General features: G+C 38.1%; 1 protein-coding gene, 1 long non-coding RNA gene and 1 pseudogene across 2 annotated transcripts; all 3 read left to right on the top strand.

The window, feature by feature from the left end:
- The first annotated feature begins 10167 nt into the window (after nucleotides 1-10167).
- Nucleotides 10168-12955, top strand: LOC128216444 (zinc finger MYM-type protein 1-like; annotated as a pseudogene).
- LOC128222621 (uncharacterized) lies at nucleotides 12773-15833 on the top strand. The gene is made up of 5 exons (XM_052931715.1): nucleotides 12773-13227; nucleotides 13597-13692; nucleotides 14174-14298; nucleotides 14642-14710; nucleotides 15506-15833. The coding sequence occupies exons 1-5, from the start codon at nucleotides 13139-13141 to the stop codon at nucleotides 15781-15783; spliced, it is 657 nt and encodes a 218-aa protein (XP_052787675.1). The 5' UTR covers nucleotides 12773-13138; the 3' UTR covers nucleotides 15784-15833.
- A 6-nt stretch (nucleotides 15834-15839) lies between these two features.
- Nucleotides 15840-17389, top strand: LOC128222637 (uncharacterized). The gene is made up of 4 exons (XR_008259188.1): nucleotides 15840-15996; nucleotides 16264-16342; nucleotides 16718-16785; nucleotides 17008-17389. It is a non-coding gene; the product is annotated as an uncharacterized LOC128222637 (long non-coding RNA).
- Nucleotides 17390-19551: the final 2162 nt, after the last annotated feature.

Below are 19551 nucleotides of genomic sequence, written 5' to 3'. Positions count from 1 at the left end.
GAAGTGCCAATGCATACGTTTGAATAACAAGGCACCGTTGTGGTGCCAATGCATACGTTTGAATAACAAGCCACCGTTGTGGTGCCAATGGAGAAGTTTGAGTAACAAGGCACGGTTGTGGTGTCAATGCATACGTTGAAGGCACCGTTGTGATGCCAATGCATACGTTTGAATAACAAGGCACCGTTGTGGTGCCAATGGATAAGTTTGAGTAACAAGGCACGGTTGTGGTGCCAATGCATATGTTGAAGGCACCGTTGTGGTGCCAATGCATACGTTTGAGTAACAAGGCACTGTTGTGATGCCAATACATACGATTGAGTAACAAGGCACCATTGTGGTGCCAATGCATACGTAAAAGGCACCGTTGTGATGCCAATGCATACGTTTGAGTAACAAGGCACCGTTGTGATGCCAATGGAAACGTTTGAGTAACAAGGCACCGTTGTGGTGCCAATGCATACGTTTGAGTAACAAGGCACCATTGTGGTTCCAATGCATACGTACAAGGCACCGTTGTGGTGTCAATACATACGTTTGAGTAACAAGGCACCGTTGTGATGCCAATGCATACGTTTGAGTAACAAGGCACCGTTGTGGTGCCAATGGAAACGTTTGAGTAACAAGGCACCGTTGTGGTGCCAATGCATACGTTTGAGTAACAAGGCACCATTGTGGTTCCAATGCATACGTACAAGGCACCGTTGTGGTGACAATGCATACGTTTGAGTAACAAAGCACCGTTGTGATGCCAATGCATACGTTTGAGTCACAAGGCACCGTTGTGGTGCCAATGGAAACGTTTGAGTAACAATGCACCGTTGTGGTGCCAATGCATCCGTTTGAGTAACAAGGCATCGTTGTGGTGCCAATGCATAGTTTGAGTAAAATGCACCGTTTTGGTGCCAATGCATGAGTTTGAGTAACAAGGCACCGTTGCGGTGCCAATGCATGAGTTTGAGTAACAATGTACCGTTGCGGTGCCAATGCACACGTTTGAGTAACAAGGCACCGTTGTGATGCCAATGGAAACGTTTGAGTAACAAGGCACCGTTGTGGTGCCAATGCATACGTTTGAGTAACAAGGCACCGTTGTGGTGCCAATGCATACGTTTGAGTAACAAGGCACCGTTGTGATGCCAATGCTAACGTTTGAGTAACAAGGCACCGTTGTGGTGCCAATGCATACGTTTGAGTAACAAGGCACCGTTGTGGTGCCAATGCATACGTTTGAGTAACAAGGCACCGTTGTGGTGCCAATGCATACGTTTGAGTAACAAGGCACCGTTGTGGTGCCAATGCATAGTTTGAGTAAAAATGCACCGTTGTGGTGCCAATGCATGAGTTGGAGTAACAAGGCACCTTTGTGGTGCCAATGCTTGAGTTGGAGTAACAAGGCACCGTTGTGGTGCCAATGCATACGTTCGAGTAACAAGGCACCGTTGTGGTGCCAATGCGTGAGTTTGACTAAAAAGGCACCGATGTAATGCCAATGCATAAGTTTGAGTAACAAGGCACCGTTGTGGTGCCAATGGATACGTTTGACTAAAAAGGCACCGATGTAATGCCAATGCATAAGTTTGAGTAACAAGGCACCGTTGTGGTGCCAATGCATTGCAGATTTGTTACACATATAAGAAACATATTTTGAGAAAAAATAGCATATTATATCACATAGCATATATCTAACTTCAGATAGTAATACTCAAGGGATGGCACCAGGATTCGACGTTAGAGACTTAAGAACGTAACCTTTTTGCTTCCATTTCTCCTTCAGAATCGAAATTCATTTCGTTCAAAATGTTGGCATGGGTGTTTGGGAGTACACCTCAAGACATTTTTAGTTTGAAGTGGTTGACTTTGGACGTATTTTGATACTTTTAATCCTATATTGAACTAAAAAGTAAACTTGGACAAATTCAGGAGAGGAGCCCCGGATGCTTTGGTATAAATGGTATCTTATGTCTACGACGTGTTATTTGATCGAAATTGTTTTTTTATAATGTCTGGCATCCATTTCTGTTATGTCAAATTGATATGCTGTTATTCAAAAATGACGTTTAATCATGTCTTACCAACGTGTTGTAATGATGGTGTTGTTCAAATAGGTCACGTGACTAGTGCTTCAAGAGGTCTATATATGTCAAAATTTAATAAAATTTATCAAACATTGACAAAGATATAAAACTTTAAAAACGTATACACATGTAGATCTATACGGAAATTGATGTAAAATCCATTTTGGGAGAACAGGAACCAAGTAATATCTCCGTTATTTTTAACATTTTTTTTATTTAACTCATATTTGGCATATAAATTTGCTTCCTTTAAGAAATTTATTGCGGGATTGATGTCATTATCGGAGTATGAATGCAATTCGGATGTTCAAATTGTACTTTGACCAGCCCAGTAAAAGTATTATGCTTTATAAGGGGTATGCATTTAAATTTTCAATAAATCTAATAAATAATTTAAGACAACAGAATAAGTAAACACTGCATAAAAGCAATTTCCTATTGACAGAAGCTGTATAACCAGTATGTATGGTCGTGTTCTTCGATTTTTATCCGAAAAGCTCATCATCAATCATCATCATCATCATCATCATCATCATCATCATCATCATCATCATCATCTATACCACCACCACCACAACCATCATCATCATCATCATCATCATCATCATCATCATCACCACCACCACCATGATCATCATCATGATCATCATCATGATCATCATCATCATCATCATCATCATCATCATCATCATAACGTAGTGAATTTCTCAGTGCGTTTAGCGCTTTGATTAGTTTACTATTGATTAATAATTTAGAGTAGATCAGATGACAGTTAATGATTACAACACGATATATGCTGATGCATACATTTACACCTTAACTTCCATTCTTTAAAATAACTGCCTTTCGGCAATGGCGTACACACACCTGTTCGTTCACCGTATCTTTTATAACACGATCGCCGTTTATAATGCGTGAAAATAATAATATAATTACTTACTCTAACCATGTACATTTCGAGGGACAATGATACAAATTGTTTGTGTCCGGTTAACCAATATACATAAATATACTTTGTTAAATACGAGTGCGGGTTTGTCGGAAAAAAGAAAAGAAAAAAAGACTTTTAGGTAAAAGTCACAGTGTTTGTTGTTGTTTTTGTTTGTTTGTTTTTTGTTGTTGTTGTTTTTTCGGGGGGGGGGGGGTCTTAACTTGCTTTATGCAGCAGCGCACAGGGGGACATTAGACAGCGGGTATCCTAGAACATTACCGTTCAAAAGCGGAAACTGACAAACTTCCCTCACGGCTACATAGATGTGCCCCAGACCCATCCGGTAAGTCAACCGTTGAAAGCGACAAACACCTTAACTGAGGGCACACCCAAACATTTTGTTGTGTGTGTGTAAGCTTATATTTATACTCGCACTCGAGCCTTGCCCATTCGGCGAGTGCTCCGATAAGATTGATAGACATTTTAGTTTTGAAACATACTTCACAGACAGAATGTAACACTGGTTAGAGCTATCCTGGTTCTTTAATGTACACCAGTGTGTAGCACTGTCACATGGGACCCCCGTTTAACGTCCCTCCCGGAAGACGATTAGTAGTTTTAGTGATGCGACGGGGCATCGAGCCTGCGACTCCTGGATTGATTGTCAAGTGTGTCACCACTAGATCACGGATCCGCCACTTCACCCAAACCTACAATGTTCTTTCACCTATATACAAGTAATCGGAAACACACATTTTTCTGATCGCCTATCAAATCGGATTAGGTGGCCGTAACACCGCCCACTTCCAAGGCGACTATATATAGCGCAGTTTATGGAGTATTCGCTAGATTCGTCTCACACTTGTTCACTTGTTCATACCTCATATAGATTACGTATTTGATTCCACTATGGACCGCGACAGAGATGTCCAACCACCACCACCACCACCACCACCACCATCGCTGCTGGCTGTTGTTAGCCAGTGCATAAAACCTGGCCATGATAGAGAAACTGGCCCCATGGGCCCGCGGGAGCCGAACCGCCAAATTTGGCGCCAAAATTTCAGCCCAAACCCCACCCGATAACATGCTGTAATTAACATGAACTCCGTTTGAATTTGAATCATGGACTATTATATCTATTAATTAAGCAGTAAACACATCACCATTCTGTTTAGTGTGATATAAACTCTATTTAAATCTTTATGGTGATTTCGTGTTGCTGGGGCATTGCCGAGGGGTACTGGAAATGCTATACATAGCTTATGTTTTCAAATATTATATGAAATACAACAATAAACAAATATTGACTTGACTTGAGTGGTCGTTTTCAAATTTAATGATTAACAAAAAGATTGTTTATGTAACTTGTTGGAACTCAAGTTGAAATATCTCCATGCGTTTTGTTTTCTTCAATTCGGGCATGCCCATGATTATGTGACGTCATTAGAACAGTAAACTTTTTACTGGACTAAAATCTTCATCAAGCATAGATATCGTATAAAGTATGGACTTGAAAGTTTGTTTAATTTAATATGGACAATGCAGTAGTTGAATTAAGTTTTCGCAGAGATGTGCATTGACCCCTTACTCACTCCGGGCCTTAGCACGTGCATAGTACCATGTGTTTGAACCCTCGTGATTCACGGTTTATCTACATGGGCAGATTAGAACCAGAGGATGAGTATTATATATCAGGGGCGTAGCCAGCGTTACGCACTTACAGATGTGCGTAACATCATTTCAAAAATGAAAAAAATAAATCTGGCCCAAAATGGTATCAAGGTCGAGGGCTGAGGTAAAAATAGATATCAGAATAAAAGCAAGATCAGCCAAAGTAAACGTTGCTTCTCTGTGCTAGTAAGATTTCTGAGCCAAAATCAATCACTTGGTAATTACAAAGTCGGCGGCCTCGAACCTATAAATCCTTCCAAATACGCCTCAGAGCTCAACATGTTAGTTCCATTTTCCATTTTTATCCCCTGGGTAGACCTCCAACACCCCAAACCGGCTACAGGGATATTCCCCATCCCACACCCTCTCCCTTTCGTGCGTAACATTCGGTAAAGCCCGGCTACACCTCTGTATATGGATATACGCGTACTTGTTTGCTTTAGCAGGTTTGATGCATAAGATTGAGATTATCTTGGTTTCCACTAATAACTTTGTTTTCAATTACATCTGCAAAGGAAAATGAGGTAGGCATAACTCTTTTTTGGAGAACCAGGATTTTGTACCAAACCGACGGATATCATAGTACCGGTATATCAATATTGTAGAAGGTTTTAACTGATATAAATGATCAAATTTAAACTTGCTGACTCAAATGAATTAATTTTAGAAATTACAATTAAAACCACACATATCAATCAATCCAGCACAAAATGTCGTGTCGGGCAGAAAAATAGGATTGGTCTGGTCTGGTAAGTGGAAATGAAGAATATTTTTTACGTTTAATTCTGAATAGAATGATGGCCTGTAATTCTGGACAGGCAGGGGCAAGCTCGAGTCTTTTTTAAGTGTAGACATATAACAATTTAGTAGGGTTTCCATGGTGTATGCTCCCGTCAAGATCTCCCCCCCCCCCCAAAAAAAAAAAAGTATGTTCCAAACTAACTTTGATTTCATTAAAGGAGAAAAAAGAAATAACTTGTGCCTAAAATGCTCCATTTCGGACTAGGAATTGTCAGTTTTCCTTGGAAAGTTCCGCCAAATCTTCCCCTTACACATTCAACCAAATGAATTTTGGTTCTAAGAAAGGGGTGTAGGTTAAAAAGGTTTCACCCCCTAAGTTGTGCCCTAAATTAAACTCAGATTCTGGATCAGGCCCCTGAATAATATGGCAAAATATATATGCATGCAGACCCTCATGACTTTGGCCAGGCAGAAGCTTCCCAACTGTTTTCAATATTGTATTCATTGTCTTTTGGCCATAGACTGTTTTAATATAGATATCAATGTTGAGTCACACTGTTGTTTTTTTTTGGTATCATATGGCACAACTAATGTCACCAAAAAGATGCTTAAAGGAGCAAGACACCAAATGATACAATTGCAAGAAAGAAAAAAAAATGTCAAAAAAATACATAAATTTGACATGGTTGTGTACAAGGCATTGAACCTTACTTACTGATTAATCACATCACTTACAACACATGCTTCTTTCATAGTTTTTGTCTACCACAAAACTCCCAGAAGGTTTAAAATTAGTGTCAGTATATTCATATTTACTCATAAAGAGATGCACTTAAAATTGGAAAACCATTGTGCTATTTTAAACAGGAAAACACAGATGAGACAGCAACTTAATTTTTGCATTCATTATTTAATTAAACTGCTAGTGATGTATTATCAGCCTTTTTCTAGCTACATGTAGCATTGACAAGTCTTAAGCCTTAAGGTTTTGTTTAAGAAAATACTTTATACATCATTTTAAGAGCGTCTGCAGGTGTCTAGCCCCTATAAGCGTTACAATCATTGTCATTGTCTGTTAAATCTCTGACAGTTGTTACAAAGAGCAATTGTATGAGTGACATTTCCTCATGAACTCGCCCAAACATTATAGAAATCATGATCCTTGGATTAATTTAATTACATTCACTTTTAAAACTGCAGTAAAACAAACTGAGATCGCATCTTACTGTTGCTTCGGGAGGCGTTAAAAATGTAGCTGTTTTTACAGTTTTTTAGCTCACCCTAGCCGTAGGATGATGAATGTCCGTTTTCTGTCGTCCACTCACACACATAGTTTGTTAACATTCTAGAGGTCACATTTTTGGCTCAATTGTCACGAAACTTGGTCAGGATGTTTGTCCCAGAAATTACTCGGACGAGTTCGAATATGGGTCATCTTGGATAAAAAAACTAGCTCTAATGACCCAAAAATAGAACACTCTAGAGGCTACTTTTTCAGTCCAAATATCCTGCAAATTTGTCAGAAAGGTTGTTTCATTGATTTCTAGGTCAAGTTTGATTTTGGGTAATCTTGGGTCAAAAACTAGGTCACTGAGCAAAATATGGAAATCCTTGTTAACACTCTAGAGGTTACATTTTCAGCCCAAATATCCTGAAATTTGTCAGAAGGGTTGTTTTAATTATTTCTAGCTCAAGTTCGCATATGGGTCATCTGGGGGCCCAAAACTAGCTCACAGAGCCCAAATATGGAAAAACCTTGTTTACGCTCTAACATATTCAGCTCAAATATCCTGCCAATTTGTCAGAAATGTTGTTTCATTGATTTCTAGCCCAAGTCCAAATATGGGTCATCTGGAGTCAAAAACTAGGTCACTGAGCCCAAATATGGAATAACCTTGTTAACACAACAGGTAACATTTTCAGCACAAATATCCTGGAAATTTGTCAGAAGGGTTGTTTTGTTGATTTTTTGTTTAAGTTTGAATATGGGTCATCTGGGGTAAAAACTAGGACACAGAGCCCAAACATGGAAAACCCTCGTTTACACTCTAGAGGTAACATCGTCGGCCCGAATATCCTGGAAATTTGTCAGAAAGGGGTTTTCCTTGATTTCTAGCTCATATTGGAATATCAGTCATCTGGGATTAAAAACAAGGTCACAGAGCCAAAATATGGAAAAAACCTAAATCACAGAGCCCAAATATGAAAAAACCTTGTTAATACTCTAGAGGTAACATTTTCAGCCCAAATATCCTGGAAATTTGTCAGTAAGATTGCTTTGATAAGTTTTCAAGTCAAGTTTGAATATGGGTCATCTGGGGTCAAAACCTAGCTCACTGAGCCCAAATATGGAAAAAACCTTTTTAACTTTTTAGAAGTAACATTTTCAGCCCAAATATTCTGGATATTTGTAAGAAAGATAAGTTTGTTTCGATGATTTATAGCTCAAGTTCAAATATTGGTCACAGAGCCCAAATATGGAAAAGCCTAGGTCACAGCCCAAATATGGAAAAACCTTGTTAACACCCTAGAGGTGACATTTTCAGCCCAAATATTCTGGAAATTTATCAGAAAGGTTGTTTCATTGATTTCTAGCTGAAATATGAGTTTGGGGTCAAAAACTAGGTCACAGAGCCCAAATATGGACACAATAGACAGATTTTGAAAATTAAGCTTAATTTAATTGTTTTTTTATTGTAAATAATAAACACATGTGATTTACATATTTTCATCAAACACTATTATTGTACAATTGGGTTGGGCCACAAGTTATGACAACATTAGAAAATAGTCCTCCCCGAAATGTGTCAGACTATCGTTAGAATTGAAAAGTGTTATGGTAGACAGACATTCTATTGGACTTCAGTTGTCTTAAATCTTTTAGATGCAACAATATATGTATGCACTCTTTGAAAAATAAATGTATTCTGTTTGTCACTCAGATTACTGTAGCCGTGTAGTAATTTATAGGCATTCAGTGGGTGATATTGCCTAGTCTGAAGGATTAACTGACATCTTTGTGTAGTAAAACGACTACATTTGAAAAGAAAGTGTTCAGCATCCTCGATTTCAGTACCACAAACACAGTTAGGAGAAATTGCGATATGATTTTTGTTAAAATCGGAATTTAAGTTGCTGCAATTGTTACGCATTTGAGCATGATGGACTGAAGTGGATCTTTCAACTTCGATATAAATATGTGAAATAATTAAGCTATACAGCTAACTCGGTAATATCACGTGATAACATCGACTAGCCAATCATGCATAAGGTATGAATTCTACTAGGTAGACATACCCAGTCTTTTTAATGGAAAAATACGAAAACACGCATAAATTGAATTTATTTAATATGGATAAAGGACATATGGATTAGCTGAATTTTAATAGATTACCACACCAATCTGGGCTTAATGTGTTTGTAGCTACATGAAAATTAGCGGAAAAACCTTTCTCACTGAATTCCGGATAACACCTATTGCCTAAATAAACTAGATATTTAAAATAGTAAATAATGGCATTATTATTCTATACACTAACATTATTCTGAAGCAGATTAAGTTTTTGTACAATGGAACAAAATATTTATTTTCCTGGTAATGCATCTCAGACCACTTATTTTTTAATTATTTCTCTATATCACAAAAGCATAAAAAGTCTTTTCTTTTGAAAACCCACACGCAGGTTGAAAGTCAAGAAAAAAATACAAAAGTGATTGATATTTGGACATTTAGTCAATATATTAATAACATCACATAATAATTCCAATTAACCAATAAGGGAACAACAAGGCAATAACTAGGTGACCATTAGCATTGTTAAAGGGACTGTGTCACAGATTTGCACCAAAAAAAGTTTTTTCTGTAACGAATCTCAGGACATTTATCTAATAGAATGTGTTACGCTTTAATGTCATAATTGTAACAAAGTACCAAAATAAAAAAAACCGATTTATGTCGGAGACGGGGTTCGAACCCACATCGCCAAAAATGAATTCCAGTGCCTTCCTTACTGAGCTAACAAGGACTTACACTAGATGGGTGACATAATTAAGCTATTACCTACCTCAGTTATATCACGTGATAACACCGACTAGCCAATCATGCATAATGAATGAATTCTACCTGGTAGACATACCCAATAATCCTTTTTAATGGAAAATACGAAATGACTGCTAAACTTAAATAAATTGTAAACTATGTGGTACTTCAAATAGTAAGTTTCTATGCATTGTACACATTGATGCCAAGTTTAATATTTTATCATCTGTGAGACAGTCCCTTTAATGCTTATAACAAGCATTGTTAATGCTGATGAAAATCATGGTATTCAAAGACAAAATTTGAGAAAATATCAAGGGGTTCTAGCTATATCTGGTATCTTGGGAGTTTTTTCTTGCAAAAAAAACCACATATTACAAAAACACAAGCATTTTATTTTCACTAATATAAATATACGGGTACATGATATCTTTTCACATTGACTCTTATTCAGGAACACTTTTTTACTGAGAATTTTTTCTCACATCAGAAGACACAATAAGGAAAATGTCTCTGAGAGAGTTGGAAAAGATAAAAACATTTGCAGAGAGAGAGAAAAAATCAAAATCATGTTATTATAAGAAAATGAAAACAAAACAATCAAAAGTTAAAGTAACTGCCAACATGAGGGAAAGAAAAGTGAAACATGTACAAACGACAAACGAGGCATAGCTAAGGACTTAGAATTTTGCAAAGGTTGTTTAATGACATGGCAAGAGGAGTTGGAGATAGATAGAGAAAGTATATGGATACAGTGCGACATTTGTGATGGTTGGTTGCACTCTGACTGTATTGCCGATTCTGTTGCCGAAGATGAACCTTTCCAATGCCCTGACTGCACACTGAAGACGGGGTAAAAAGCTCCTTCAAACTGTTAAAATAAAAAAAATGTGCTAATAATTGTCTCCAAAAAACTAAATTTATTCATATTTTGGATAAATTAATTAACACTCTAACAATGTAAAATTGTGGGCATTGTTTAATTTTCCATTCATGTAATGTAAGTGCAAATACATTATAATTTTATCTTATTTACAGATTCAGCGGAGGAAAACTTCGGAAGGCCCAAGGTGTCTGGTTCAGGACCCATTCATGGCTGGGAAATTCTATCAGCAAAGATGGCGTTTATTGCGCGCCGTGCTTCCTTTTCGGTGACCAGGTGGCCAGTAGTAAAGCTTTGACTAGGGAACCTTTTACAGACTGGTGTAATTTTTCAAAGATTGTAGAAAGACATAGCAAATCCCAATGTCATATTGACCAATTAATTGCTGCGGAGAACTACTTGGCCGTGTTGAAAGGGCAGAAAAAAGACATTGAGTGCACAATATCATCTCAATTTAACGTCATGGTTGAAAAGAATCGTCAGATTTTAGTGTCTATTGTTGAAACAATTATTCTTTGTGGTCAGCAAAACATTGCGCTAAGGGGTCATGATGAGTCATCAAGCAATTTCCAAGCGCTGTTGCATTTCCAGGCAAAACATAATAAGCTTCTCAATGATCATTTGGTAAATGGTGACCCTAGAACCCGGTATACATCGCCCAAGATTCAGAATGATCTGATAGGTATTTGTGGCCAACTTATAAGTGGCGATATCGTTTCGAGGTGTAACGACGCTGGCGTATTTGGTTTCATGGCGGATGAGGCAACGGACGCTGCCACTATGGAGCAGATGGCCCTACATGTATGTGTGCGCTTTGTAGATTCAGAGAGTGACGAGATACACGAGGAGTTCCTCGGGTTCTCCCAATGCGAGTCTACCACTGGAGAGGCATTAGCTAATGCATTCATTGAAAACCTCACCAAATTAGGTATGCAAAACTATTGAAAGTATTTCATGGTTCTGTAACACATAAATTATGTAGTGGCATAAACGATCTTTAGATAATCGTCGGATTTAGATTAATTATACAAGTGAAAATTCCCTACAGAATAAAAATACACCCTTTAGAAAACCTTTTCCTTTTTGTGTTGTATGCAATTTTCATGTGTCGTACACTTTTTGTCTTATGTAATGTCGTGTTAGGGTCTTTGCTAAAAGATTAAAATAGCAGAAAAACGAATAAAACTTACCTTCTGTTTAAAAAACGTTCTACAATGCTTATCATAACTCGTTTTAAGTTGTCAAAACGGATCAAATGCGTGGCCAGGGGTACGACGGTGCCAGCAATATGTCGGGCATACATCGTGGAGTGCAGGCGAGGATCCGATCCCTCATAGCAGAGGCGATATACTCCCATTGCAAAGCGCATTGTTTGAACCTCGCCATCATACATGCATCCAAAGAGGTTTATGCCAGAAACCTTATGAGTACGGTGCAACAGGTGGCATTCGCCTTTAATTTTTCCGCAAAACGCTTACTTCAATTCCAAGAAACGCTTGCAGGAGATGATGTCAGCAGGGAAGGCATGGCGGAGCGAACGCGACTCCGATCACTTTGTGAGACTCGCTTGTCAGCACGTGCGGACGCTTTGCACACATTCCTTGTATCATACAGGTATAAAACAATCTTGATTATACAGTCGAAAATGAAATAATTGCGTAAATATTGTTTTATTGTTATCCAAACACCATACTGGCATGGACATACAATGTACTTTTTTGTATCCTGTAGGACCGTGGTAACGTCACACTCGACCGACTTGCCGATGAAGGGGATAAGAAGGCTGCGGTACATAAATTGTCAGTTACGAATTTCGAATTTATTGTGACCCTGGTGGCGATTGAACATCTTTTGTCAGCCCTAGTTCCACTGTCTAACATGCTACAGGCGAAGGACTGTGACTTGCTTCATGCAGCTAACGACACACGGGTCGTTATGGTTCTTCTTCAGGTAAATTTTATTTTCCATTTTAAATGATAAATGTTAAATATTCAGCACACACGTGTAAGCATGTACATAATAATTCGTTATAATATCCGCAGCGCCTTACTACTCCTAATTCTTTCAGGCGGAGAGAAATGACGATGAAGTCTGGAACAGCCTGTTTCAGAAAGCGGTGGACATTGCTGGTGACGTTGAAGTCATACCCGCCGCTCCAAAATCAAACAAAATCGACCGAACACCCCAGGCAATACGTCCGAATTTTGGAAGAGAAACATGTATTTGCCTTTCGTCGACCACTTAATGGTTGAATTAGAAACACGCTTGATGCAGGGCCATGGTCGGTTCTGTGCCCAAAAGCTTCTTCCATTGAAGGTATCTTTTAACATACATATACATCCGTGGATTTGTTTGCTAAATCAGGTATATGATTTATTGTAAACTGATTTATTTAATGAATAAAAAACCTATGTCGCAACATTTGCGTTCTTTTGTAGATTCAGAATGACGGTCTTCCCCGGGAGTCAGTATCAATGACGTGTACCAAGCCTTCCAAGCATGCCTAGATGTGGATGAAACCATTTTTGTCCGCGAGTGTGAGCGGTGGCGTATGTGGTGGACAGACGCGACGTTGGCGGTTAACCGTCCAGCTGCCCTGGCGTCTCTAGCGGAATCAATTACGCTTGCAAGCAAAGCCCTTTACCCAAGCATACAACACTGTCTCACCCTTTTAATGGTCATGCCGGTGTCTACGGCAACAGCCGAACGGTCGTTTTCGGTAATGAGAAGGGTCAAGACATACCTAAGAAGAACAATGGGTACTGAGCGCCTGTCAGGTCTTGGTCTCATGAATGTATACAGAGACAGAGAAATCAGTGCCGAACTCGTTGTCGACAAGTTTGCTAACCAGCAAAACAGACGCCTTGCCTTTGTGTTCAAGGTTTAAATCTTAATGTCGCTTGAGAAAGACACAATAGGGAAATTTTATGAGATCAATTATGTTTAATAATGTGTACTGCGTATCAGAGAAACAGTATATTAACATTTAATCAATCTGTTTTGATTTTTTCTACCCTAATATGTCGTTAATATAGCCCCTGGATAGTCACGAAATGCCAGTAAATCGCTTCCTTCTCCAAAAAAAATTGCGGGGGGGCATGCCGGACCCCCCTATTATGGGAGTACACTTCAAAATGACTCAGTTACGCCCCTGAGTAAGAAATATAAAAGTGACAGCAATCAACATATTTTAGAATGATCCTGTATAGAATTTAATTAGAAATAATTTGTATCATTACTTTATTTTCAGGCTTCATAAGAGATTTCCCATGGTGCCCCAGGGATTTCGTGCTGTTTCTGATGTTGTGTACGATCATATTCTCAAGGTCAAAAGAGGAGAGGAGGAGTAAGTGAATACCACTAAAAATATTGTTGCAGGGTGAAAACAGGATTTGAACCTTAAAATTGTTTGATGTATATTAAGAATGCGCAAGATTTATGTACCAATTTCATCTATATGATATTGGTTTTCATTTTTCATACTAAAATGATGTCAGATTGCCTACTGTATCTTCATAACTGATGGCCTAGAGACAATAAGTATCTTATTCCAATGATTAAGCTTAGTATAGCAATTTCATATCAGCAGTCTAGTGTAAAAAATGGGGTAATCTTGTAATTTGTTTGCACTAGTTGAAATAGTTTGATTTATTAGTAATGTTTTTTCAATAAAATAAAGACTACTGGACCAATTTATTGACTGATCAGTTAACATTTAACTTTGGCAAAAAAATCTTCAGCCAGTGGTATACACTCATACAATTGCAATTGCTAATTGTATATTAAGTAAACTTTGGTTAACTTTACATTGTCATTTATATTTTTAGACGAAGCTTGGTCCTGAAGAGGTTGAAAACCGTGAATCACTTCATGGTTAACGTGGCGCCGGGAGGACATATTCGTGGTTCCGTTTTTCCCGGCGTCACTAAAAAAATCGAGGGAGGTTGCGAAGGTACTAATTTTGCTTTTTAAGATACCATCACCTAGAGCAATAATACAATAACTGCACATAGAAAAAGAACAGATGTTGACTTCTTGCAGTAATGTTTAGTAAATGATGTGGTGAAAATAGGAACAACTTAATGGAACATTTCAGAACTTAAAGGTAACTCAACATTATTAAAAAGGAAGTTTCATTTCATGTGGTAATCAAGATTCAGTATCAGTTAAAAACTGGGCGTTGTATGAGAAGAAGTAAAACAACTTACCTTGAGGGCCCTTTTTGAGTTCCACTAAATTTCTAGTAGTGTTAATGATTCGTGGATGTTAAAGCCATTGTGGCATTTGTTCTTCAGATGAAGGAGAGGGCAGACGAGAGACGGGAGCACGGGTTGGCGGCGAAGTGCCTGGAGAAGGAGAGGAGGGTTTGTACATTACATGTGTTATAAACTGTTAAGCTCAATTGAATGAAATATGATTCATTCTCAGGAGACAAAACTGTTTTCAAGTATGCATGATCTCTTGGCGTGTGTTTAATAATAAACAGACTGGTTAGTCAATATAATGGTACTGATGTCTTTATGATGGAGTACAAGAAAGAAGCTGTCAGTTGTGTAGTAAACTGTACCTTATTTAAGTTGCTAAGGTAAAACATAAACTTCTAAGGTCCGCCGGGTAAGCTCAATCGGTAGAGCTATGGATTGTGGATCACACAACCTGGTTTGATTCCTGGGCGGACCACATCACTTCTGTTGTGATTGGTTATGGAATCCTTTCTACAACCACAGAAGTTGTCAGTTCCTTGCAGAGGTGAAGGCACCTAGTACTGGTTAACTGCCCAGTCTGCCCAGGAATTATGTGTGCAGTTGTTACTCTGGGACCCTTCAAAGTGCTCACACTATGACCCTGAGTATAAACTACTAACACCACCATCAGCTACTAGGGTTTATTCAAACTGATAAACTGTAGCAGTAAATAATGATATCATGTAATAAAATGCATTTTATTTGCATCTGTCATTTAAACCTGCCTAACCTAGTGTTTTATTAGTGTGTTTCAGTTACTTTTAAAGTACTGTAGCTTATTACTTAATTTAATTCAAATATTCTTATTTTGGTAAAGTGAATGCTTTGATCTGTATTTTATGTTAGATTAAGCAGTTCATAATTGTCATTCAATTGTTCAAATCAGAGAATAAAAATTATAATTAATATTTTTAGATTCGGCAGCTGGAGGAGAGCCTTTCTTTAGCAGAGAGGGAGGATGTGCGTCTGCGGGACCTGACAGGGGAGCTCCAGGACCGGCTAAGAACGGGGGACAGACTGATGGGGCATCTGCAGGTGCATCTGGATGCTTTCCAGGAACGACCCCATGGCATCCCAGTGGGCATTCAGGTGAATCTCCCCTGGGAGGTTCTCATGAATGTTCCCGTGGGACCCACTCAGGAGGCCAGCATGGATCGCTCGTCGCTTCTGAGCGATTCTGTTGGCTCTCCTGAGGAGGCCGAGTCTGTCTACTTTGATGCTCTCGGGCATATCTCGGAGGGCCCTCTGGGGAGGCTTGGGCTACGGCCCTTGACCTTTCTGGAGGAGTCCAGAGTCCCTCCGTGGTTCTGCCCGTTGAGCACCAACGCGAGACAGGCTCAGCTGGGGTTGGGCCTGGGGAGCGGCAGCCGTCTGGAGACGTTCCATCAGCCTGTTCAGCGTGTTTGGTAAGTTATTGTGTTAACTTTAAAATCAATTTCTAGTAAAACCTCATTGGTAAAAAACAATCATCAAAAGCATGAGTATGAATGAAGTCGTTTTATATATAAATGGAATAAAGAATAGAATGGTGTCAAACATGGTCAAGAATAACATCTTAACCAGGAAGTTTTAAGTGATATGTACATTCAATGAGAATGAAAGTTAAACTCACCGTCTGCTTGAATCAATACTTGAATAATTGTAAGACTCATTGCATTGTCTAATAATTGCAGGATCTCCAGGCTTCTAGAAGGAGGATGAGCATGGCGGAGGGGAGCACCGGTGGGGAAGAGGGCAGGCGCGGCACTATCGGTAAAACATTTTACATAAAAGTTTGGTTCTAACTGTTATAAGCCTTAAATTTTGTTCTTAGCCGTTTGTTGTGTATAAAGCAACTTGATGAGTTATTGCAACATCATAATAATTATGTTATTTAGAAGCTGAAATCTTATGTTCTTGGAAACCCAAATCTTGAGGCAAACTCATTTTTCATGCTTGTTGACAAAAAGCAAACTTGCATGCACCTGGCCAAGAACTGAAATTGCTTTGCTTTGAAAAGAAGCACTTACGCTTCTATATGACTTCCTTTATGTTTTATTTAGATCTAGTGAGTCACTCATAATTTGAATTGTACTTATTTAACCATTCTTTTGTTTTTGCTTTATTAACTTGAGAATTTAACTTCAGGCAAGCGGCGATGGTGTGACGTGGACGAGGAGGATAGTGCCGTAGCCTGCAGTGTGGGACAGGGACAAGTAAGTATCAGTTGTATTGAACTTAGTGACATTTTGAATGTTGTCCTGAGTCAGGATTCTGGTCAAAGAGTATCAGCAAGTGGTCAATGCAAAACATCATTTTATAACTTATCCTTTGAATGTTTGATTACATAATGACTTAGACTATTTGTGAAGTTGATGCTTTGTCAATGTTATATTTAAGAATGCATCAAATATAATTTTGTTTTCTTTTATTTGCAGCCAAAGAAGCGGCGCACGACCTGAAAGAGAGTCCCTGCCCCATAATGCCCCACCAATGCTTCTTCAAACACTGCAAGACCATCCCCCTCCGCCCGTCAGCCATCCAGCAATGCAGCTCATCAACCCATCCATCACCTCTCGCAACCCAGCCAAACCATCCACAACTCATACCACCAATCCAGCCTCCAAACCTTCCAACCATACCAACCATGCAACCTCCCTGCAAGAAACCACCCCTCGTAAGTGCCTCGATTGTACCTCCTCAATTGCGCCTCCACGATTGCACCTCCTCAATGTCCTTGATAGTTCAAGCCTCAAGCAGTCCATGTTACAGAACAACACAATGATGCCCTGTCTGTGTGAAGAATAAATTTAGAATGAATATATGGACAGTATTGTTTAACAGTATTGTATATATACATGTATAATGTTGTATATATATGATGATATCTTGTTACTGGAAAAGGCTTTCTTTCTTAACCAGGTTTAAAAGAATAATTTATAGTTGATATATAGTTTAACTAGTCTTTCCTTGGTATGGCTGATAAGCAATTAATACAACATTCTAAAAATAATTTGAATTATTTGAAGATTTGAAGGTTATTTTCAAAAGGTTATACAATTTCTGAGAGCAATGCTTAACAGAGAGGAGAAACATATACATGGATTTAAAGTATAAAATATAACATGTAGCAATTTGAGATTGTATATAATAATGATGTCATACATGATACAATAACAAAGGAAAAGTCACCTAATAGAATGTTGCTTACAAAATGGTATGAAATCTATTAGATTAAGTATAATAAGTTGATATTTATTTCATGCCAGTCTGTTTTGAACGCTTAGTAATAGCATGATATTAGCCAGGTTAGTGATGTGAGGAAGAGTAGGTTGAGGGAAATTTACGCAGCTACTTCAATGATTATGGTACTTATATAGCTACTTATACTTCAACTTAAAATAGTCGTCCATTATATGGTTTTAAGGAAATGTTGTCTGCTTGCAAAAAGCATGAAGATTGTAGTCAAGGGAACTAACTTTGATTTAATATGGAGTTAAAAATTCTAGAAAAAGTTTCTATTTAGCATAAATGCAATAACTACTAAGTCAGTTTTGAAGTAGTAAAAATATTCAGGTTGGAAGTTTGATGCACAAATTAAGGATGTTTACTTTATTCAAATTATGTGTACATCGGTGTGTCTGCCAGCTTCCCTGCCCTGCCTGACCACACTATCCCTTACCCTAGTCCCTTCTTGTCCTTAAAAAAAACAGGGGCCCCTGTTCTCCCTCCATGACCTACACCCCCCCCCCACACCAAACCCTGCCAGGGCATCCCAAACTTCACCCAAACCACAAAATACCCCCCCCCCCCTCAGCCCCCCCATCCTTTCCCTTCCAAATCAACCCATTCCACCAGTCCCCATCTTCCAAACTAAGGGCCAGCCCGAAACATTACCCCTTCTGTCAGATGCTTGCAGATATACACATAGATTTGTTTACACATTGGAAAAAAGTACTTAAATAGTTTGAATTCCTCTGATCTTAATATGGATCTTATATTACTTGTTCCTCTTTTACATGAAAATTATAAACTTGTCTAATTAAAACAAAGTGGTTGATTACTGGAAACCTCTTTGAATTAAACGTGTTAAACTTGAGCAATGTTGATATTATACATTGTGGGATAGAAGTAGTTTTCAAGATAGCATAATGTTGGTGTTATATGTTGGTTGATAGAAATAGTTTTCAAGATAGTATAATGTTGGTGTTATATGTTGGTTGATAGAAGTAGTTTTCAAGATAGCATAATGTTGGTGTTATATGTTGGTTGATAGAAGTAGTTTTCAAGATAGCATAATGTTGGTGTTATATGTTGGTTGATAGAAGTAGTTTTCAAGATAGCATAATGTTGGTGTTATATGTTGGTTGATAGAAGTTGTTTTCAAAATAGCATAATGTTGGTGTTATATGTTGGTTGATAGAAGTAGTTTTCAAGATAGCATAATGTTGGTGTTATATGTTGGTTGATAGAAGTAGTTTTCAAGATAGCATAATGTTGGTGTTATATGTTGGTTGATAGAAGTAGTTTTCAAGATAGTATAATGTTGATGTAATATGTAAGAAAGTGTAGTTTTATATATAGCAATGTTGTTTTTACTGTAGAATTTGCTTTGTACAAATTATTTCATTTAAATCGTTCAAGGCAGTATTAACGATCTTAGCGCTGCTAGGTGCTTGTATCCATCTTCCCTACTGGTAAATTATATATGCATACTACTTGGTATATACTTGTCATCATTTGAGCGGCATGGAAGAAAAGCTTTTAACGCAGGAGTCCTCCCTTCACACTTTGATTTGAAGATGGGGTATTTGGCAAAGAGTATTGCAAAGTTAATGTGTCTTATTCATTTGACAATTTACAAAATGAGGCATTACTGTATCTGTTTTAAGATGATATTCAAGTATTCCTTTATAATATTATAGTTATGTCATAGAATAATAAAACTGTTTACATAAATTTAATCACATTCTGAGTCTTCT

Source organism: Mya arenaria, chromosome 2, assembly GCF_026914265.1.
Source record: "Mya arenaria isolate MELC-2E11 chromosome 2, ASM2691426v1".
Lineage (NCBI taxonomy): Eukaryota > Metazoa > Mollusca > Bivalvia > Myida > Myidae > Mya > Mya arenaria.
The sequence above is the reverse complement of the archived record's forward strand: the minus strand, read 5'-3'. Positions and strand labels throughout refer to the sequence as shown.